The 24,240-nt window shown below is 40.8% G+C and overlaps 1 protein-coding gene across 1 annotated transcript; it reads right to left on the bottom strand.

Moving 5' to 3' along the window:
- Positions 1-1,232: 1,232 nt before the first annotated feature.
- LOC121518099 (tetraspanin-2-like) lies at positions 1,233-24,104 on the bottom strand. The gene is made up of 8 exons (XM_041800316.1): positions 23,905-24,104; positions 13,431-13,533; positions 7,798-7,895; positions 7,591-7,665; positions 5,874-5,957; positions 5,723-5,779; positions 5,536-5,619; positions 1,233-5,448 (listed from the first exon to the last, which is right to left on the bottom strand). Exons 1-8 carry the CDS (start codon positions 23,971-23,973, stop codon positions 5,383-5,385), a joined length of 636 nt encoding a protein of 211 aa, XP_041656250.1. The 5' UTR covers positions 23,974-24,104; the 3' UTR covers positions 1,233-5,382.
- Positions 24,105-24,240: the final 136 nt, after the last annotated feature.

Below are 24,240 nucleotides of genomic sequence, written 5' to 3'. Positions count from 1 at the left end.
CCCCAGATCCTGACTACCTGCCAGAGGCCGTCCAGCTCCCAGATCCTGACTCTTCGCCGGAAGCCATCCAGACCAAAGCTCCTGGTTCCTCGTCCGTGGCCGTCCAGACCCAAGCTCCTGGTTCCTCGTCCTCAGAGGCCATCCAGACCTCTTCTCCTGGGCTGCCCCAGGGCCGCCCTCCTGAACCCTCGTGTCCTCCTGGGCTGCCCCTGGGTCGCCCTCCTGAATCCTCGTGTCCTCCTGGGCTGCCTCCGGGCCGCCCATCAGATCTCTCGTGCCCCTCTGGGCTGCCTCCGGGCCGCCCACCAGATCTCTTGTGCCCTTCTGGGCTGCCTCTGGACCGCCCACCTGATCTCTCGTGCCCCTCTGGGCTGCCTTCCGGCCGCCCACCTGATCTCTCGTGCCCCTCTGGGCCGCCTCCGGGCCGCCCACCTGAACTCTTGTGCCCATCTGGGCTGCCCCCTGACAGCCCACATGGACTCTTTGGCCCTCCTCCAGGCCCCCCTCCCACCCACCCTGCTGGTCTTGAACTGTTTTTGGATTTCTTTTGGTTTGGGACGTCTGGAATCCATCCCTTGAGGGAGGGGCTCTGTCATGATCCTGGTTTTGATTTATTATGTTTCTGAGTTTTCCTATGGTTATCCTTTGTGTATTCTGTGATTTCTAGTTTGACTTTGTATTTGGTTTAGTTCTTAGATGTTATCTGTAGCCCTTGTGTTTCCTTTGTTCAGCTTTTAGTGTTTTATATAGTCTTTGTGTTTCTGTGTATTTTGGGCTTTTGTTATTTTCCATGTGTCTAGTTTTTTATTGCATATGTCTTCCCTGTGCTTGTTACTCCTCGTGCTTCCTCGTGCTCCCAGTGGATTTTGTTTTGTTTTGTTTTATGGACTTTTGAGTTTTGATTCCTAGGGTTTAGTTGTAAGTTGTTCTTTTGTTTGTTTGTTAATTAAATCCTTTTGTGTTATCTGCATTTGGGTCCTCCCTTTTGAGTTTTTTCCCCCGTAACCTGTGACAGTTAGCCTGGCTCAGATACCCTGATAGAGGCCAAAGTCTGCAATACACTAGTCACAAGTTCTAATCCCAATACTGGCCATGTTTGGTGCATGTCTTACCTTGCTCTCTCTCCCAATATTTCCCTTCCTTCTTCAGCTGTCCTATCAAAATAAAGGTTAACAGCACCAACAAAAATGTCTAATAAATTGAAAACTGTAATGAAAAACAACAACAGAAACTTTCAAGGTTGACTCTTTATTAAACTTCAAACACCTATCTTCCTGAGAAGTGTGGAATGGTATTCAAATAAATTAACAATCAATCAATTACAAAAAGGTTTGACTGTGTACAGAGTGTGTTTTTACCAAGCAGAGTGCTTTACATCTCTGGATTTGCTTAAAAACAAACATAACTGAGGATCAGAGCTGCAGCTTTGTGGATTTAGTAGTACTAGTTCACCCACAGAAGAAAGCATCACTCAGAACAAACACTGCCTGCTGACAACTCAGCAGACAGACATGTAGACTGAAAATGGCTTGTGCTTGATTTTTTTGGACATAAAAATAATTTTTCACAGTCCTCATAACCACACAGTGACTTTTGGAGAATTTTTTTGCTCTCATCATATCTGTTGTCTTGGCAGGGACGACACAATCGAGTGTGACCAAACACACCACAACAATAACAGCAAATGGAGCCATATGTGCTACACTCTGTAAGTGTGTGACTATTATTTGCAGTCCAACTCTCCAATCATATGTACAACTTTTGCTACAATCTCCTGCTACGTTCAGACAGCCTGTGGTTAAAAAAGTTGCTTGTTATCAAAGAAAGGCACATGAAAGGAGCTGTTTCAGTTGTGTGGATTTGCTCTGACTATTGTAAGCACTGGCATGACTATAACACTGTACAACTACTAAAGCTATTTCTACACACCACGTTAAAAAGCATCACATCAGCTACAAAATAATGTACATCTATGAGAAAACTCACACATATTTACAAACCGGAGTCCGGCACTAGGAGCAGAATTAACACTGGCCTAATTTAACCTGAACTTATGTGAGTTACTTCTGTTAGGGTGGGTGGTTTAAGTCTTATTGTCAGCTGAGGTTGATGTTTTTAATTTTAGTTTTGGAGTGGTTTAACCTTAAGGCACAGAGGGGAAAAGACAGAGATGGGAGGAGGATGAAAGGCTCGGCTTTGATGGCTGAATCTGACAGCCTCAGTGCTCGCTCTCAGTTGACGGGCTAGTTTATGTTTAGCTTGTTCACATGATATTCCCCATGTACGTACTGTCAAAAGACTCTCTTACATAAGTGAAAGTACAAAGAGAGGGCAGAGAGTGTCAGAAAGTCTTACTTTACCTCAGAGATTCCTCAAAATTAACAAAAAAGCTTCCTGAAAAGACAGGCTCTATTTCCTTAAAATTATATTTGTTTTCATACCGTACCAGTAGGCTTTATCAACTTGTTTTAGCTCCTTATGGTGACCATTTTATTCAGGGTACTTTTTAAAGACAACTAGAGATGATTTTGGATGACTTTTGAGTGCTTCCTGTTAAGGAAAGCTTTTGAATCTTGCTTTAGTTGTGCAATCAAAGACAGCAAACAGTTTTTGGTACACAAACCACCACTGTTTGCTGTATTTTAAATATATCCCCCAGTTTCCACATAGTTTGTCTGCACAGCATTCATCTATGCCCAAAGCAAATTGCTTCCTTTCTAGTCAGGTTTCAGCAGCACACACCATGAGATGTCTGCCAAGTCTGCTGCCAGCATGTGCCAATCTATGCAGAGCAGATCAACAGGAACTAGAATACACAAAGCATCAAGTCTATTAAACACACACACCCAATGCACAGACTCCTAAATGTAAATGTCATCATTGTATCAACACAGAGGTAAAATTGCACCATGGGTGCAGAAAGGTTACTTTTGGAGGTGGAAACCATATAATTTTATGGCACTATACATCCTTTCTCAGAAGCATAAATCTTTTCAACAACCTAATGTACCAATGGTAGAAGCAAATAAAATCCCAGAATAATATCTAAACGAATGTACAGCAATTCAGCTTTAGAAAGGCAAAGTAACCTTGTTTGTGTGATCTCACTTTCCTGTGTAAACTTGTATTTCTCTCATGATTTCTCATTTTCAGCTGATCTAGGCATTGCAATGCTATAGGATCTACTGGGCAAGAGCGTGTGCTGTTGTGGTTGAGGTGAAACTGCAGCACAGATGTAACACTACTGACAAAGACTATGTGGAAATTACACATTAAGTGTCTGACTTAAACGTATAAATGATTGGTTAATATAGGAAACATTTGACTTTCTGAGATGTATCCACTGTCTTCTTCAGAGATAGATAAGAAGATGGAAATCACTTTCTTAAATGGAAAACTTTAAACCAGAAGCAGCTTAGCTTAGCATAGCATAGCATAAAAATCGGATGTAGCAACCCTGGCTTCGGAGAAGGGTTTGGCTGCAGACAGTATATCTCTGACGGGCACTCTCACAGACTGTTCATCTGAGACACTATCTCTTTCAGAAAGGAAATACATGCTAAAGCTTAAAAAGTAAAATGGACTTAAACTTTCATTCAGGGTAAGGGTAAGAGTGAATGTAATGGTTAGAAAAAAACCTTACCTCCAAAACCTGGTTCTAAAACACCTAACACAGCTGAGTAAACAGTCTGCTTACAGGAAAAAAGCTTGTCCTCTGTGAAAATGCTAACACAGTAAGCTTAGCTCACAAAGTTCCATTAGCTACGTAGATCACACAGATGTAGGCTAAAACTTATGTTGCTACAGCTGTTAGCTTTAGGAAAAGCTAACAAAGCTAAAGCAACCGTTCCTGCTACTACTTCTAAATTTTTTAAAATAATTTAATCCCAGATTAGACCTCTGACCTTTTTCTTTTCTTTTTCCCCCCTTTTTTTTTAAATGAAATGTTGCTTAGTCTGTTTGCAACGTTTTCATTTCTGTGAAAGTGGCCATCAGAGATGTATGGTCTGCAGCCAGACAGTCTTTTAGCTCTGTCCCAAGGTGAAAAGTGTTTCAAAAGTTGACAAGGCTTTGAACTCAGCTAGCGCCAAGTGATTCCAGCATGGATTGAACACAGCATGGCTTTTCAAGCTAAACCAAGCAGTGGGTTAGCTTAGTTTAGCATAAAGCCTGGACACAGCTAGCCTACCCTCTGTGAGTTGAAATGAAACAAATCTACTTAAAAGTAGTCAGAAGGTTTTAAAATTACCCTCCCAGTCCCTGGTGACACTAATAGCTAAAGCTAGGCTAGGCTTTTGTGAAAAGCTATGTTATACTAAGCTAAGCTAAACCAAGTATTTTCCAGCTGTAGATTTATCACATGGATGCAGTGATTCTCAACTGGTCGAGCCTCAGGACCCACTATGAACTCCTCAGTGAGAAAGAGCGACCCAAATTTCTGATATGTCTTGACTAATTGTATTTACTTAATGAAAATTTGTACAGTTTAAACCTTCGACAAAACAAAACATGCCAAATCAAGGGACATTACATAAAAATATTGTTTTTAAAAGAGCTTCATGTATTTCTTGGTGGATGTTTTTTATTCCAGGATCAACCCACCAGTTGGGAGCTACAGTTCTAATGTATCTCTCATGGAGAGGTGAATAGGAGATCTGTCCCCTAGAACAACAGATTTTCTTGAACTGAGCAGTTGGTGTTTTTTTTGCAGTTCCTAATATAGCGTGTAAACTGTCCATAAGGGAGCGCAAGAACAAGCGTGAAAAAGTTACACTGGCCTTTCCCTCCCTTGACATCAGTCATGGATTCGACCAATCCGCATTCAGTGTGCTTCTAAAAAACCTTTTTTAAGGCTATGGTCTCACATTACACAACATTGCTGTGCTTGTGTGTCTGTGCGTGTTCATTTCTGTGCAGAAACAGGCAAACTCAGCTGCTTTCACCTCCAATTCCTCTCTCAGGCTACAGTTTCCCACAGCCTCGTGTCAGTTTCAAGGCTGTGTGAAAAAGCATTGACACCACTGTGTCAGTATGTGGGTTCAAAATGTGTAGTGGTTGCTAAATGGCCTTGAGGAAAAAAAACAAATTTGACAGATTGTCAGGTAAATTTTAGAAATCCTGCTGTTCACACGGGATATGTGAATATTCTAAATGTTATCATAATGTTATTAAAGGTAGAGTATGCATCTTGGCTGGATGGCAAATAAATAAATCAAAATCAAAATAATAGTGGAAAATAAGGCCAGGACAACTGGGTTGAGCACCATGGTGGAAAAGGAACTTTTTGGCTCCTTGGTCCCAGTACAGATATTGGACAGTGATGACATCTCAAGTCTGTACAGTCGATCCGGATTGGTGATTGGTACAAGTCAAAGATCCAGCTCAGATGACCTCCCTGCTGTTGCGGATAGCACAGCAGAGCACCATACTGAAGATCATCCCAATAATCTGATGAAGAAAAAACATTTTTTAATGAAGCTGTTCGCTGTTTCATTGAAAGCATGTATTTTAACCTCTTCTCAAAACCTGACTCACCATGACTCCAGCAATGCCGATGCCCACATAACCGATTATGTAGAGTTTGCTGTTGAAGAAGTCCTGAATGCCTGTCTCACAGTCCTGCACAACAAATATAAAAAGGGTCAGGAACCTTGACTCATTTATTTGGAACAAAAGCTACCTTTAATGTCCTACTAGAGTTAGGAGCTGGTGACAGATCTACCTTTGTATCCGGTTGGGAGTCAGAGCAGGGGCTTGCTTTGGTTCCACAACAGTTCAGCTAAGAGAGAAAAGATTAACAAGGAAGCAGATATTAAAGGTCCTAGCTTTAAATGAACTATTTCTCTGCATTTAGAAAAATGTTTACTACTTACTACTTTTTGGTATGATAAGATCAATGTGCTGTTATTGTTTTCATTGTAGGTCGTAGCATAGAAGTTCTGAACATCTTCGATGATCTGTGTGAGAAAGGAAATTATTTGAGCCATTCAGATTTATCATACTCATTTAAAACACTTATGCTTTAAAATATCAGGCATTTATCTTATGAATTAAAAATCAGTTTAGTCAACGCCTGTTCATTTATAAAGGAGGGCAAGGAAATTTTCTGATGATTTGAAATAGGGATGTATGATTTTATCAGCTCGACATTGGTACAGGCAGTATTGACTTCAGCAGTTCATTATTATATCAGCGGAACATTTGCCTTAAATTTCAAAGCTTTTTTTAATGCATTCTTCTTTATGTTGTTGGCTTTAATGTTTTTCTACAGCAACCATGAATGTTTCATGCCCATCATGGTGGCTCTGCATTGGCAGCTACCATGATAAGATATGGGTCATTATAACCATGAATTTCTCTGGCTTTGAAAACTGTTGGAAACATTTAAGGTCATGTAAGAACTGAACTTTATAAGGCCACTTTATTAGGTACACCTGTTCAATTGCTGTTTAATACAAATAGCTAATCAGCCACTCACATGGAAGCAACTCAATGCATTTAGGCATGTAGATGGAGTCAAGACAACTTGCTGAAGTTCAAACCAAGCATCAGAATGGGGAAGTAAGGGGATTTAAGGGACTTTGAACATCGCATGGTTATTGGTGCCAGGCGGACTGGTCTGAGTATTGTCAGCTAAGAATAGGAAACTGAGGCTACAATTAAAACAGACTCACTTAACTTGGACAATCAAAGATTGGGAAAACGTTGCCTAATCTGATGAGTCTCAATTTCAGCTGTGACATTCAGATGGCAGAGTCACTATTTGGCATAAATAACATGAATGCATGGATCCATCCTGCCTTGTATCAACACTTTAGGCTGCTGGTGGTGTAATGGTGTGGGGGATATTTTCTTTGCACACTTTGGGCCCCTAAGTGCAAACTGAGCATCGTTTTAAGACCGCAGCCTACCTGAGTATGGTTGCTGAACATGTCCATACTTTTGGACCACAGTGTACCCATCTTCTGATGGATAATGCACCATGTCACATAGTGCAAATCATCTCAGACTGGTTTGTTGAACATGAAAATGAGTTTACTGTCCTCCAGTGGCCTCCAAAGGGATCAGATCCTATCCAATAGAGCACCACTGGGATGTGGTGGAACGGGAGATTCACATCACAGATGTGCAGCCAACAAATCTGCAGCAACTGTGTGATGCTATCATGTCAATGTAGACCAAAAACTCTGAGGAATGTTTCCAACACCTTGATGAAACTATGCCATGAAGAATTAAGGCAGTTCTGAAGACAAAAGGGGGTCCCAGCTGGCTCTAGCAAGGTGTACCTAATAAAGTGGCCAATGAGTGTATTTAGCATAGGAGTGGTCATTTTTAAATAGTGCAGACATTTCAGTTTAGAAATTCTTCATATTGTTCCTTTAACTAGATTTCTGCGTAATATGAGGTCTTTATGTAAAAATATTTAGGTTATTTTTGGTAGTTTCATATTAACTCATATTTGTCTTCTTGGTTAGGTTTCTAAAAGTCATTTATGTGTTTTTACTACACTTACACATACTTAAACATTTTCTGTATGCACCATTTATTTATCCATATTCTCATGTGAAATTAATATAATAATTGAGGTACCTTGTCTTTGCTCAAGAATCCAAACACGCCTGCTGCAACTTCAGCCCCAAAGATGATCAGCAAACAGGCAAAGAACTAAAAAAAAGGAAATAAGTGCCGTCATTATAAAAAACATGTTTGATAAAAAAATATATTGTTTTTTTTACATTTCTCACTGAATAAATGGAGACAAAATTGAAATCTCTTAATGTGTTTTTTTGTACTTACTGAACCGAGCAGGCACTGAGACTCTCTAACAGCTCCACAGCAGCCAAAGAAACCCACCAACATCACCAGGCTGCCAGCTCCTATCAGGATATACACACCTGGAGGAAGAGAATAAAGGATTTACATGTCATGGTTAGCAAAGGGAAGGCAAACTAGACCTTTGGTTCTAAACTCAACAACAACAACAACAACAACTTTCCTTCAATCCATCCATGGCAAAATCAGTCCAAAACTGGCCCTACACTGTGCTTCTGTGGTTTTATTCCTCACTACAGCTCTACTGGCATGCTTTGCTAATTCAAACTAGTTCCCCATTTACCAGCAGGGGGCAGCATTTAACTGAAAAATAAAGTTGGAACAGGCACTGTCTTGGTTTCCAGGAAGACCTCACAAAGGTTCAGGAGCATTTCATACTATTTCTGCTGTCAGTTAAGCACACTTTTGGGAGATGGCCCATTTTTGTGTCTCATCCGTTTGCGAGATACAGAATGTTAGCCTGATCCAGAACAGCTTAATTGAGAGATGTTTCAAGTCCTCGCAGATGCTTCCATCTTAATAGGAAAGGTACAACATGGATTTATCTGCAGGGAGATAATCAACAACATATTTGTTCTTACAGTGAGCTCATAGAGGCGGGGCTTGTTGCCAGGCAACATGTCTGCAGAGGATGCAGTGAAAGAGAATCAGGTCCCAGGTGATGTGGGCTCAGGTGGGAACAAGAGGGGGAGACAGCAGAAAGAATCTAAGTGTGTCAACAAAAAAAGACTCAGTATGATACAACCATTGAGCCATTTCTTTTCTTTTGGTTGGTTTTTGGAGACGCAAATCAATTAGCATTCCCGACTGAGAGTGGACATGTGATGCTTTTCGTCCCCACCATGGTAGTGATGCTGTGACTGCACTTAAACAGAATATTGCTTTTGGGTTTCCTTTTGACTGCAGTCTTATCTTATTATCTAATTATATATAATTCAAGTAGAACAGAGAAGTTCTATGTGGGCTTGAAACCATGGCACCTGTTGAGCACCTTCTGTTGTATCTGTGGAGACAGGACTCTCACTGTCAAAGCCATGTGTAGCACTAATCTCTCAGAGGACCTGACAGAAGCCACCCGTCCTTAGTCCAAACCCCTGAACACCTCTGTCTTATTTCAAGAGAAACAAGGGTTGTGTCGTGAGAGAGCTGATCTGTCATTTTGCATCCAGGAGACTGTTGATGTGCCCATAAGAAACCAAAAGTCAACACTGATGCATTATTTTTTGTGTAAGACATGACCTTTTGCAAACCTATTCAGGTTCAATTGATCCAACTCTGAACAAAACTTAAAGTTAACATTTTCTAGATCAGTGGCTATCAACTTGTCCTACCTAATGACCCTCCTTAACAGCAAAATGTGGTGCACATTTCTTACATTTTTCAATTATAAACAAATAAATGAAAAATATGAGAGTTTGGACTCAAAATTAAACAAAGGAGGAAATATAACCTTCAAAATACAAGCACATCAAGGACTTTTTGCCTTCTACGTTTTTCAAGGCACACATCCACAGCCCACTCAAAATGGCTTTGTGACCCACTTATGGGTTGCAACCCGTTGGTTCTAGATTTGCATGTCAAAAACTTTGATTTAAAGTGCATATATAAAGTATACCGCCTTGGATGTTTTTCCCTTTCATTGATTTTATGGATCAATCAGATGCACCTTTGGCTGCAATCACAGCACTGTCTGTGTGGATAGGTCTCAATCAGGCTTGCACATCTGGACTCTGCAATTTTTCTAACAGGGATCAGGTGTGAACAGCCCTTTTCAAGTCCAGCTAAAAATCTCTTGATTTGAGATCTGGGCTTTGACTCTGCCGCTACAGAACTTTCAACTTGTTGTCTTTAAATCGTTTCTTTGTTGCTTTCACTGTATGATTCAGGTCATTGTGTTGCTGGAAAATAAAACTGTCCAGACATAATTCTTTTGCAGACTCAATAAGGTTGTCCTCTAGAATTTTCCTATATTTTGTGCATTCATTTTTCCCCTCTACCTTTACAAGCCTTCCAGGGCCCGCTGCTGAGAAGCATTCCCACAGCATGATGCTGCCATCACTGTGCTTCACAGTGGGGATGAAGTGTTTGTGGTGATATGCAGTGTTTGGAGCGTCTTGTCTGATGGCCAAAAAGCAGCATTTTGGCCTCATCGGACAAAAGCACTTTATTTCACTTGACCAGCGAGTCTCCCACATGCCTTTTGGTGAACACCAGTCAAGGTCTGAGTTTTCTTCAACTGTGGCTTTCTTTTTGTTACTCTCCCATAAAGCTTTGAACAATGAATGTCTCAATCCTCTGACTTATACTTTTCAATAAACTTCTCTTTGAGTTGCTTGGAGTGTTCTCTTGTCTTCATGGTGTAATGGTAGCCAGGAATACTGATTAACCAGACCACAGGTATCTTTATACTACAATCACTTGAGACACATTCACCTCACTCAGGTGATCCCCATTTCACTAATTGTGAGACTAATAGCACTAATTGGCTGGACCTCTGTTGAATTAGGTCAGTCACTTTAAAGAGGGGGAATATTTATGCAGTCACTTATTTTACATCACATGTTTTTATTTGATTAACATTACTTTGTAGAAATCTGTTTTCACTTTGACATTAAGGAGCTTTTTTGGTCATTTTTATGTCAAAAAAGCCAAATTTACATTGAACATGACTGATTTATAAAACCAATAAAATGGGAAAACAGGGGGTGAATACTTTTATAGGCTCTGTATGTTGAGCAGTAGATCATTTTTGGTAACAGGGGCGATCATATGGCATAGTAGCATCAGGTGGTCTAGTTTGGTCCAGTACAGTTTGGTACAGACTGGCACTCTAAACCTTGCTCTTGCTTGTATTTCCACAGTCAATGGCCAGCTCTTTTGGGCCTTTGGGCCCTAAAATAGCTCATCATTTAGCCCTATTTTTGCTTTTTTATCAGTTAAACATCAACAAAAATGGAAGACAAAGCTACTAGGCTCCCATAAATTAAAAAAGAAGCCAGCTATTTTTTTGCCACAAGATTGATTTACTAAATAGTATATTACCTTTTCCTTTACAGTGACAGAATGAGGGAGAAAATCAGTTAAAGAGCCACCGCCACCTTCTTGGATAAATGGAAAACGTGCCAAGTTTTGTTTTTGTCCACTATTACAGCTGTTGTAAGGGAAGTATAGATTTTTTTACAAATCTAATGGACAGCAGTGAGTCTAGCTTCACTCTTTAGGGCCGAATAGGTAAATTTGGTACCTGAACAAAAGAATGCAAAAAAAGTAGGACAGTATGGCTCAGTACTTTCGGTATCGTCTCTAACAGTGTTGTACCATAGTGAACTGAACTGCTTAAGTACACTGCTTAGAAACACAGGAAGTCGTCCTTAATAGGACCTGCTCCCCCCTACATATTTATACACCCTTTTTATTATTGTGCTCAAGAACATAGCAATGCAAACAAAACTTGTGAAAGTTTCACAAATCTTGAGTCAACATCTTAACATAGCCAGAAAGAAGTGGTGAAATACTTCTTGGAGGCCTTTCTAAGAAAAGAGTAACACTTGTGTACAGTTACACCACCTCATTAGGGAAGAGAGTGAACTAAAGCACCAATCAGGAGGAGGATAGTTTAGTCTGAAGGCTGTTTAAAAAGTATCATCGAGATAAGTATTTTGTGTGGTTGAGGGGTAAGCCTGCACACACCTCTCACTCACTCACTCATCATTCCCGTCTGTTTCAGTAATTGTTATCATCTTTATAGTGTTTACACTCACCGATGTGGACAGGGTGACTCTGTGAGTGAAAGGTGGTTAGCAGCCTTGTGTTTCTGTTTGCCTTGTGCATTAACGTACTGAAGTCATTTCCTGTTATTCACACTCATCTCCGGTGTGAAAGCTGCACATGCCTAATAATCAAAAAAGCATGCAAGTATGTTTGTGGAAATTGGATTTAATTTCAGTGCACAGAAACACTACAAGGTATCCACTCATTTCCCTTACACTAAATTTCTGTGGTAATGAGGACATTTCTGTGTGTTTAGGTTGTGTGTTAACATATGTGCATTGAAGGGAGACCACGGTAGGAATACAACATTGAAAAAAGTCAGTTTACTATTTTTAAAGCAACCCTCCAGACTAAGAAAAGACTGAAGACCATGGCTTTCAGTAGTATGTTGCATTTAAAGTGATAACGCTCCTATGTTTAACAGCTGATGTTTCCATGGCAATGTAAGAGGGCTTTCTCTGCAACAGAGATAAAAATGTAGATCCATTCAAATTCAGACAAATTAAAACAAACTTAATTTATCGGTTAGGAACTTCATTTGTGTATAATCTTACGTCTAGCACAAAGCTAGACTGAACATGTTTCGCCCTGAAAGGGAAAGAGCCCCCATCCTGTTAAAATCTTACATTAACATAAATTTATATCCATTTTGGCCATTTGGATACCAAGTATTATCCCTCAGAAAAAAAACAAAACAAATGGTAAGCTTGATTTTTTGACCTGGGTATTTCAAGGAGCTTGTGTACGGCCCTGAATGTATAGTTAATAACTTGGTATCCAAATACAGATTGTCAAAGCCCAATGCAAACTTGGCCTGCGTCTCGTACGTGTGAGATGCCCATGGTTCTTTGTCCTATATAAGTAGCTGCTTCTTTTAAAAAAACCTTTTTAAGTGCTGTTCCCTATTAAATTAAGTGGTTTCTGGTTATTTATATGGCTCAATACCAAAAGACAGCAGTGTAGTGGAGGCAAAGAGGGCAATGTTTGTCCTAGCTAGCAGAAACAAGGTTGTCCTACTAATCCAGTGCATTATTTTAAACTTCTGTTATTGGAATTATATTCAATATAGGTTGTTTGCATTCACGTGATCCAGAATGTCCACTGGGGTCAGGTAGTGGGAGACAGCCATTAGGAATGAATGGGGATGGAGAAAATTGCTTTACAATTTTAAATAGACCTGTACGCTGCAATTATTATCAAAAAATGTCTTTATACAATGAATAAGATTCCTACACTCTACAAAAAGTGATTTTTGTCTGGTGTGGAGGCATACCCCAAATTACTCAGTCCTGCTGACTTCCTAGCATTTAGCCTCATCTAGCTAGATGAAGGAGACAAGAGTCTTGAAGAGTGTTATACTAATTTAAGTGGCTAGCTGAGCCCCTTTAAAATGTAAATAAAATCCCCATTTTGTCTTGAACATGCTTTTAATTAAAACAGGGATGTTTTATCAACTGAATAAATCGTGTGTGCCGTTCACATGCAAGCCTGTGCTACGGAAAGGCTTTTTAATGTTAGCTACGGTAGCTAACTCCTGTTTGAGTGCCAGTTTCCTTTCCTCTGTCCTTTCTCATGCCCATGGTTCTTTGTCCTATATAAGTAGCTTAAATTAAAAATGTTTCGATTTTCACACTTTGACTATTTGGCATAGTCATAACCAGCTCAAAACACGGCTTTTTTGGTAACGTTTCTCTATGCAAAAAATAACTTATTGCCCTCTAAGGGGTGTTCTCGGCTGCTGTGGTGTGACGTAATCTTAGTTTATACCCAAATCTATGAGATGCTTGATAAGAAAGGTTTCTGAAACATTGTGTTTCAGTACTCACCTATGAAGAAAGTATCTGGAGCTTTGTCTCCATTGAGCAGAGACACAGTTTCTGGGTCAAAACGCAGCCACAGCCCCACAGCCAGAACAAAGGATCCCATCAACTGTAGAGAAAGGCAGAAAGGCTTGTAATAACCCCATTTAACCACATATTACACATTTATGACATAGGAAACACAAACAAATAAAGGATCTTTGTAGACATGTGCTCCCTTGTTATTCTCTCTCGCGGTTTGTGTGTATTCAGACTTTTATTATGGCCACATACTAATAAAAACAAACTGTAAAGTCTGACTAGTCTGCTCTCCTGCCCCTTTTCTCCACTATGAATAACCCAAACTGCATGTGCTTGCAGACGCTCTTTACTTAGAGAAAAACTGTTATAAACTATAGAAAATCAACTTGATGCAGTCATGGGTTTCTCTTATCTTTCCCTGCTTTGGATCTTTCATCATCGATGTTTATTGGCTCGAGCATTCATCACACACCCGCCATGCTGTTTCTCATGTTAAGCACGACAATGGCAGCGAATGTTCCTCAGGCCCTTCAGAGAGGTCTTGTGCTCTTACGCTCTCTAAATGTGATTTTCCACATAAATAAAGCAAACTGTGCTGTAGAGTTTCCACTCTGGCCCTCCGCCCTTTGCACCAGGGCAACAGAGGCAGAACTTCAACAAGTCATGGAGACTGTAAAGATATATTTGTCTCAATCATGGGTGGATCATTTATATGTGCAGAAACAATGGAGTCCATGTAGATGTCTCTTATATAATTCTGAAACACCCCTTAGTCATTTCTGGCTGCTGGAATGAAATGACCCCTTTGGCTGCGGGCAGCAATGTGGCACCTTGAGCTTTACCAGGCTCTCCTGTTTGTTTGGAAAAGTAGTTACATGTTACTCACATTTTCCTTCACCTAAACCATCAACTCAAATCATACTCGCTGCAGAGCCCTAGCTCAGTGGCGAACTAAATATGGCAAAAACTTTTTCTTTAAGGGGTCAGAGGACCTTGAGTTTGTGGTCTGAAATGCTTTCAAGGAACAGGACTGCTCCTGTGACCTGATCAATACGGAGAGGTTTTAATGATCAGTGAGCCTGCACCTCCTGAGGATAATCCAGTCTAAAAACCTTCTGAGCTGAGCATCAAAACAACAACACAACGCCCATGCGTGCATTTGCACAGGGATGTATTATGATTTGACCACAGTATTTCACAGTCACATGGTTTCTGTGTCCTAGATCTCAGAATTTAGCCTATTTGGACTGATTTTTTAAAAGCTGTAACTGTTTTGTTTCTATATCCTCAAGCTCTGTACAGCAAACTCTATTCAGAGAAACAAACCTCGTTGCCAAGCTCAGACAACAACAAACTGTCCCACGTTTGTATCTTAAGTTTACTTTGTGCCTCTTATTTACCCTTTTTTGGTTTTCTTTTTCCTTTCCATTCTTTGTCCTCTGTATTTCATCCTCATCCTCATTGTCTACACTCTTCTCCTCCTCCGCTCCAGGCCTGCAAGCTGTATTTTATACTGCCAGTCTGAAGTAAAGCCAGTAACTCAGCTGTAAAGCATCGGAATAGGACAGGTGCTAGAAAGGCGGCTTCCTCCCAAACTGAGGATTTAGTGTCATGTGTGGTGATGTATGGGACAGCTGAGCTCTCAGGGCTACAGGATTAGCAGGTCCAAAGTGATAAAGCATGGTGAAGCGAGAGCTGTAGATGTAGACTTACTGACCCAGCCTGGATTAGAGTAGAGAGGAGCTCTGGATCTGTTTAACACTGGTATTTGTCTGAACACCTGATGGTGTGATTATGTGGGTGGAAGTGTGAAGGGAGGATTGCTGCCTACTGAACTGTGTGAATACCAAAGTTTTTAATAAGTAGAGAGATAATAATGGAATTTTAAGGAATGTAAGATGTTGGGCTTTTGCTGTTATCCAATATGCCAATATTTACTAATCAATTTTAATTTTATCCATCCAGAGCCTTAATTGATGAAGAATTATTACAAATTTATAGCCTCATTAAATGAAGCACTTAGCACAAAAAGTAAGGACATTTGTTTGTGGTAGATAATTTCTCAGCTGTAACAATACTTGGTGGTAAATTGTATATAACTGGAAAGCCTGTTTATTTCCCTTTTAAATGGTGCCAAATTTGTAGGGATCATGCATTTGTGGGATGAGCAGCAGAGCTGAGTATGTGGGTTGCTTTTATGAAAAATTTGCCAAATCTCCTCTGCCTAACAGCTTACATTTGGAGGAACGTTATCTTCAACGATGAGTCCAGATTCTCCCTACAGTAGTCAGATCGTATGGTCAAAGTATGGAGAATATGTGAATAACGCTATGCTGATTGCTGCATCGATAGAGTTTCATTTGTTGGTACAGGCAGTGTGATGGTGTGGGGCAGCATCTCCCTCACTGGAAAAAAGAGGCATGTCATGATTGGGGGCAATCTCAATGCAGAGATATCAAGAAGAGATTCTGCAACCAGTGGCAATCCCATATCTCCACACTGAACTCTATCCTCCAAGATGACAACTCTCACCCCAACAGGGTTTAGCAGAGACTACCTCCAGAATTTGGGGGTGGACAGGATGGAATGGCCCGCCTGCAGTCCTGACCTCAGCTCCATAGTACACTTGTTGGATCAGCTTGGGTGTGCTGTTCATGCCAGAGTGGCCAGCACAAGCACAATGACTGATTTGCAGCAAATGCTGGTTGAAGAATGGGATGTCACCCCACAGCAGCATGTGACCAGGCTGATGACCAGCATGAGGAGGAGGTGCCAGGCTGTTGTGGCTGTGTATGGTTCTTCCACACGCTACTGAGGCTCCTGTTTGTTAAATGAATTAATTTTTAATTGTCAATGTTTGTTCCTTCAGACTTCAATCATCAAATCCATCAAACACCAAACAAGAGTCAATGGCAGAAAAAGTTGACAAATAGGATTTTCAAAATGTTCATAGGTGCAACCCACATACTCAGCTCTGCTGCTCATCTCACAAATGCATGATCCTTACAAATGCAGCACCAATTACAAGGGAAATAAACAGGCTTTCCAATGGTATAAGATTTATTGCCAAGAAGCACTGTTAAAACAAAAATAACCTCATGTGCTTAGTTTATAACAATCCTTTATTAAAGGCTATAAATTCATCAAATTAGTCGGTGCAAGATTTATGAGTCAGTTAAACTAACAACCTATATTTTTTCTCAACATGGGCTTAAAATCCCAGTCAAATTCTCTTTTAAACCATAATGAACCTCCTGCCACTAGAGGCTGCCGTAGCTTTAGTTAATGGCTGATGCCTTCCTGTCAGAGCTTCCCCCCAGCACTTCACCAGACATAAACATGAGAAACATAACAGTTAGCATTTACTAGGAACAGCGCGGTATGACAGTTTTTTAAGTAGAAAATGGAAATAAAATAGTATGTAGACTGTTGAGGACTGAACTCATGTATAACTACTCAACTAAAGTGAAAAGGCCACATATCAAAGCACGATATTAATCTGCAAAGAGGAGCAAAGGCTGATGGAGCTAGCTGCTAATGTTAGCCATGCTCTAAAGAGTATATCTGGCTCACATCATACCTGCTAACACAATGACCCTTTGATGAATTTTACTGTTTTCTAAGTATTTCTTTTAGTCAGTTAAACAAAATTTAAATAGCCGTTTACCCAAATCAGGAAATAGATGCCTGGGAACATCCTCATTAATAATAAAAGGCTCTTAGATTTAGTTAAACTGTTATACGATCTTTAACCATATCAGATGAAAGAAAGACATTAACCCTGCTTTATTTAGACACCAGAAGATGGAGCAGTCATGGGTGCTTACTACAGGGTTTTACTCAAAGATGCTGTCGTTTATTCACTAAATGGGTTTCAGTGGCAACAAGTTGCACTTTCCTTTAATACATGAACCAAGTTTACTATAAAAATATAGAAAAAGTGTACAAACTTTTGCTACACTTTGAGATTTTTGAAATGTGAAGCATTTCCAGTCAGTTTTTATGTACAAACTGAAAATGCACATATAAACTGGTGGATTGACCATGCTACTATAAGTTCATGAACATCCAGTACTGTACTTATTGGTCCATTTCTATCACCTGGGAGCTTTTCAACTGATTTACTGTGATAAACATCACAAACTCTCCATGTCACAGAAAGCTAAAGAATATTCTCTACATGTACTGCATATATAAAGCATATATGACTCTAATTTCTGACACCTTATGAAGCCCAGTGATGTCCCTTTATAAGGCGTAGAGAGAACACGGACTTAGTTAGTGGTTTATGAAGGAGCAGGTGGTTATTTCACAGCTCAACCAAACCTCATTATGATTATGGCTTTTAAAAGCCTTTACAAAATTAGCACCATAGATGGAGATACCACACTACAAGGTCGCACAAACCTCCACGCTTTCACTCTTCAGCTTGACTATCCCAAAGGTCCCATTAGCCACCCTGCTTACATACCTCCCTCCCTTACCCCACCACCGCTTTAGACCCCCATCATCATCCTGTCTGACACCAAACAACACACCCCTCCCTTTTCACAGACTCTCCCAAATCTACCCCCTGACTTATCTCTGTAATACCCCCTCCTCCTCTACCCCACCTCGTTTCAATGCCCCCCTTCCTACCAACCTCACCCCAAGGACAAAGACCCTCTGTCTCCCTGTGACTATACTCTGGGGTGCACAATAGGAGGGAACGAGGCAGAAACGACCGAAGAGAGAATGAAAGAAGTCGTTAGGCGATCCATCATTCTTTTCCTTTTTTCTGCAGACACGGACTAAAGAAGAAGCATCTTAGTTAAAGCTCCATCTTGATCAGTCCAAACAGAAGGACTGGCGTGAGAATAACACTTCTCCCTTGTCCTAACACTTCAAAGTGGAGTGTGTAGGTCTGAATTTTCTGCATGCAGATGGAAATCTCTCTGTTGCTGCTTTATTGAAGCTTTTTTACAGTGCACTTTTTTAACAGTGCAGTTAAAAAGTGTTTTTGTGAGGGGGAATTTCCATGAGAGCAGGGACTGAGATGACACAAAGCTGTGGTCTTGGTTGGGAGACAGTCTGTGGCATAATCAGCTCTCCTTTTTGTGAGGGAAAAAACACACTTCATTTGAATCAACCAACCAAAAACAGCGCATGAAAGCAAAGCAACTACAAACTACTTCTTTGAATCCAGCAGTAAATAGTGTGTAATTCAAGCTTTCGAAAGCAATCTTCTGTCGAGGAAATGTTTAGAAAAACAGATGCAGGCACACATTGAAAATGATGGGCAGAGGGAAAGTGTAAATAGGAGGGAGACAGTCATGGGTGGAGTAATCCCATTGTGCTCTGCCACAGGGTGAAATAAGGGACCTGGTGATGCATGCTGTCCTTCACATCACAGACAGGTTTTCAGTCCAATTTGGTTTTAAAGTCTGTTATAAGAAATCTTGTGGTTGTGGAGGGTTATTAAAAGATTTTGAAAAATCAATCTCCGTTTGCCAGTTTGAGAAGAAGCAGAAGAAGTTTGTCAAGGAATTTATACAAACACGTTAAAGCTTCTCACAACTAAAATAATAATAATAATGATTATTATTATTATTATTATTATTATATTTTTCCCTTAAAAGGGCATGAGCTCCCCTGAAAGCCACAAATGAGACGCTTAGGGGGAGCTCTCATTCATGCCTGGCAACGCTGCACTGAAATAAGTCCCAGAATTACGTAGGTACCTGAACATATCGGTGAGTTGGAGTTTTTTCTCAAGGATTTTGTGGGTGTAACAACATGTTTCTGTGATTGTGATTTTTTTAATGTATTTTTTTGCTTCGATTTTTTTCCTGATTAAACTTATTGGGCGACACTTAAGTTGTTGTTATGTGTCATCAGGTTACTGATGGCATTTACTTCATGACTGTTACTGAATGATTGTTCACTCTGATGCTCACTGTCCTGCACTCATATACACTATATTGCCAAAAGTATTCACTCACCCATCCAAATAATTGAAATCAGGTGTTCAAATCACTTCCATGGCCACAGGTGTATAAAATCAAGCACCTAGGCATGCAGACTGTTTCTACAAACATTTGTGAAAGAATGGGTCGCTCCCAGGAGCTCAGTGAAGTCCAGCGTGGTACTGTGCAACAAGTCCAGTCGTGAAATTTCCTTGCTTCTAAATATTCCACAGTCAACTGTCAGTGGTGTTATAACAAAGTGGAAGCAATTGGGAACCACAGCAACTCAGCCACGAAGTGGTGGGCCATGTTAAATGATGGAGCAGGGTCAGCAGATGCTGAGGCACATAATGTGCAGAGGTTGCCAACTTTCTTTAGAGTCAATCGCTACAGTCCTCCAAACTTCATGTGGCCTTCAGATTAGCTCAAGAACAGTGCGTAGAGAGCTTGATGGAATGGGTTTCCATGGCTGAGCAGCTGCATCCAAGCCATGCGTGACCAAGTGCAATGCTAAGTGTCGGATGCAGTGGTGTAAAGCACGCCGCCACTGGACTCTAGAGCAGTGGAGACGCGTTCTCTGAAGTGATGAATCGCGCGTCTCCATCTGGCAATCTGATGGACGAGTCTGGGTTTGGTGGTTGCCAGGAGAACAGTACTTGTCTGACTGCACTGTGCCAGTTGTAAAGTTTGGTGGAGGGGGGATTATGGTGTGGGGTTATTTTTCAGGAGCTGGGCTTGGCCCCTTAGTTCCAGTGAAAGGAGCTCTGAGTGCTTCAGCATACCAAGAGATTTTGGACAATTCCATGCTCCCAACTTTGTGGGAACAGTTTGGGGATGGCCTTTCCTGTTCCAACATGACTGTGCACCAGTGCACAAAGCAAGGTCCATAAAGACATGGATGAGAGAGTTAGGTGTGGATGAACTTGACTGGCCTGAACAGAGTCCTGACCTCAACCCAATAGAACACCTTTGAGATGAATTAGAGCGGAGACTGAGAGCCAGGCCTTCTCGTCCAATATCAGTGTGTGACCTCACAAATGTGCTTCTGTAAGAATGGTCAAAAATTCCTATAAACACACTCCTAAACCTTGTGAAAAGCCTTCCCAGAAGAGTTGAAGCTTTTAAAGCTGCAAAGAGTGGACTGATGTCATATTAAACCCAAAAGATTTAGAATGGGATGTCACTTAAGTTCATATGCAAGTCAAGGCAGCTGAGTGAATACTTTTGGCAATCTAGTGTATGTACATGTGGTGAATATGACTTGGAACACTATGCTTTGCATATTGAAAAAAGGGGCTCCCCAGAAAGCCAATGTATAATTGGAACGCTGGATTTAGAAACAGTCTGTTTACCTGAGAATGAAAAAGGATCCAAACCCTGCTCTGAAATGGTAAGATGGGTCCAGAACAACCTGAGCAAAGTCAGTCTGCTTCTTGCACTGGGCACTTTTATTGTAAAATGCTGTTTGACCTACATGAAATTATGTTCTTCTGGAGCACTGCTTAAAAAATAAGAGTGGTAATATAAAAAAATGTGCTGTTATTTCTAGATTGTCAATACAGGGATATGTGTAATCTTGAGTTTTCTAATGCATTGTGGCCTCTTAAGAAGCTGAAACTATTTTCTTTTTGAAAAAAAAAAAAAAAGTCATTTTTTGCTAAAATTGGTTACTCAATAATACTGGTTGTAACAAAACTAAAAAAAATGACCTACCTTCTATCAAAGTTAAAATGTTTGTTAATATATTAACTGTTAAAAAATGATGATGATGATTAATTCTGCTTACCTCTCCTGGTATTTATCAAAACAATAAGGGATTGAGGATGCTAACATGGTGCAAACCTAGTGTCACAGGTTTCGTCACACCTCTGAAATTAATGCAGTTCTACTCTGTAAAAAAATAAGTTATACTGAAATTTTGTGTTGTATAATTAAGATTATGATGCTCACTTATGGTGTTTACTGTGGGGAACACTGGAGTTTTTAAAAAATGGGTTTCTGTTATCTGCTCTCTTCTGTGGTGCTGTAGAAACATGCACGATGCAAAAATCCAAGATGGCAGAGGGCCCCCTCCCTCTGTATAAAAAAAAGGCGTGTTCTAAGTTGCTAAAGATAAAAGAGTTTTATGTATTTGGATGATTAAACACTAATTTATACAGTAATTCTTATGTATTACTTTTACCAAGTTAATTCTGCTAGGGCGCGCAGATGGTTGAGTGGTTTAGTCGATATATGCGGGCGGCCCGGGTTCGAATCCAGCCTGTGGCCCTTTGCGGCATGTCTCTCCCCACTCTCTTCCCTGTTTCTGAGTCTATCCACTGTCCTTCCTCTATCAAATAAAGGCATGAAAAGGCCCAAAAGTTAATCTTAAAAAAAAAAAAAGTATTACGTACTGCACCTTTAAGAGAGAAGCCCTTAAATGCTATTTTGATAAAATAACATTTACTAGAAGTGTAGAACGACAAAAGCTGTCATGTTTGAATGCTCTGACTATTACTAAAACATTTGCTCTTTACAACCATTTGGCAGACACTCATTAAGAATCTAAAGCAATTCAAGAAATGGAGAAAACACACACACTCTGGCTTCTGATATATAGTGAAGCAACTGGAAATGCTACTGCTTTTATTTACTGACTGATAGTAATTATAATCTAATTAACCTCTGTCATTCAGTAACAGTCCTACATGAGGTAAATAATTTACTTAGATGAGGAGGAAGAACACTTGAGGAATCTCATGACTTCAACACAATGTCTGTCCCGCTGTGTTTACCTCACAGGCTTCATTTTTGATTAAATGGGGCAGCCAATGAACCATACCACACAAGCACAGACTATACAAGCCACAGAGTTATTGATTTATGGTTGAGGGCTTTCTGTATTTGTAGCAACATGTAGGACACAAGAGATTGACCTGCATTACTATAATGACAGCTGGGCAGCCCTGAAGGAATTTCACTACATCATGCTGTGACATTGAATGACTGTTATAAACTTTGTGAAAGGTGACTGATGACCAATGTTTAAAAAGCATGACTTTTAGCCAAGTATACACTCTTTATCATCACCACATAAAATTTATTCATCTTTAGAGTGTGAGAATGCCTCACAGCTTCTCCTAACCTGTCCTGCTTTCCTCATGGAGGGGATTTGAAGGTCTGCCCCTCCTCCATCACTGGCTTTCATGACAGATGCACTCATCAACCCTCAGCGCCTCATCAGCAGAGTGGACTTTGATAATGAACACAAGGAGAGATCGCTGCCCATTTGTTGGGCAAGGAATGTGCAGAACCAAAATGCAGCGAGACAAAACAGAGGTGCATTTGAACCCATTCAACACAACAACAGAATATCCCTCCATCCTTACTCTACTGATCTATTTTCTATATTTATCTGGGTCAAGTTCATGCCAACTGTCTCTCTTTTGCCGTGTGAGCGCGTGCACGCACATGAATATCCCTTTCAATCTCCCAATGACCCTTTTCCCTCCTAGCACATTTACTCTCCTCCTCTCGCTGATAATTCACTCATTCTGTCCTCTCCTGCACCTGTCTGACGTGTCTCTCCTCTCCTCTTTGCCTCCACAAATGTCCTTATTCCAAAGGGGCTTCTAGTTTCTTACTAAGTGGGTATATAACAACTTAATGGTGGGGTGCAGAGGGGCTGCTGCTGCATTCAGGGTCCCTGCAGGCCCTGCTGCTTAGCCAGGCAGGAGCAGCAGACTGAAGTTATGCTATTGTCCCTCTGTCACAATGGATCCATTCACGCTGCACTCAGCGCCTGATCCACTCCACAGATGCTTGTTGGAAAATCTCTCCCTCTCACAAAGGGGGCGTCCCCCTCTTAGGAGTAAAAACAGTGGCACAAATAAGCCCATACAAACTTTAAAGTTATCACCGAACAGTAAAGATATCTTGCATGACACTTTTAGAAGACACATGTGCAAGGCATGTGTGCATAACAAACATAGACACACACCTTTCACATCCACCTGCCAGTTTGTCTTGAGTAAAGTGACTCTCTAGTCTCCTAAATGCTAAGTACTGCTTTAAGAAGAGTAGCTTGCGCCCAAGGTGAAGAGAAACTTCATTTATCGATCATCATTTGAAGCGTAGCTTGTTTTCCCTCAATCTCTTTCCCTCTCTGTCTTTTCATTCAGTCTTCCTGTCAAAAGTACGCTTCCCCGGGTAAAAAGGGGCGGGTTTTTCCTCTGTGGAAAATCTGATTTGAGCCCAGTGAGCCAAGAGTAAAGAAAAAAAAAAAAAACCTTAACTGTCACCCTTTCCGCGCCCGCACAGTAAGTAAACCCACGCCGGATAGCAGCAACAAAACAAAACACACAAAGGTCAGGAAAAGGTGGATGAATGTGAAAACTGTGGAGAACTTCAGCATCGTTATTTAAATAGCACGTGGGCGTTGAGCTCAGCTGTGTGGAGGGAGAAGTCTCATCGACTGCACTTGTTCATTTACGCACAACTTGTATCTCAAATAACAGAACACAACAAGAACTTACCCAGAATATAAAGTTGAACACGAACAGGAGATATTTCACGCATTTCATTCCTCCTTCCACCTTCCCCATTTCTGCTGGATGTGTGACTGTTTAGCCCTTTAAAGACGCTAATGTTGCTCTGACGTTTATATTGGCTCCGCTCACTGTGACAATAGCGGTCCTGCCCGGTCACAACACTGCTGCATCAAGACTCTCTCTCTCTCTCTCTCTCTCTCTCTCTCTAAAACACACATACACAGGCGCACACACTTGCCCGCGCGCGCACACAAACGCCGGCAGGATCCGCTTAAACTCTTTCCAGACCGCCCCTTTCAATAATACAGAGGGGGGGCTGAA

This window comes from Cheilinus undulatus, linkage group 11 (genome assembly GCF_018320785.1).
Source record: "Cheilinus undulatus linkage group 11, ASM1832078v1, whole genome shotgun sequence".
Classification (NCBI taxonomy): Eukaryota; Metazoa; Chordata; class Actinopteri; order Labriformes; family Labridae; genus Cheilinus; species Cheilinus undulatus.
Note: the sequence above shows the minus strand (reverse complement) of the source record. Positions and strands in the feature narration are given on the sequence as shown.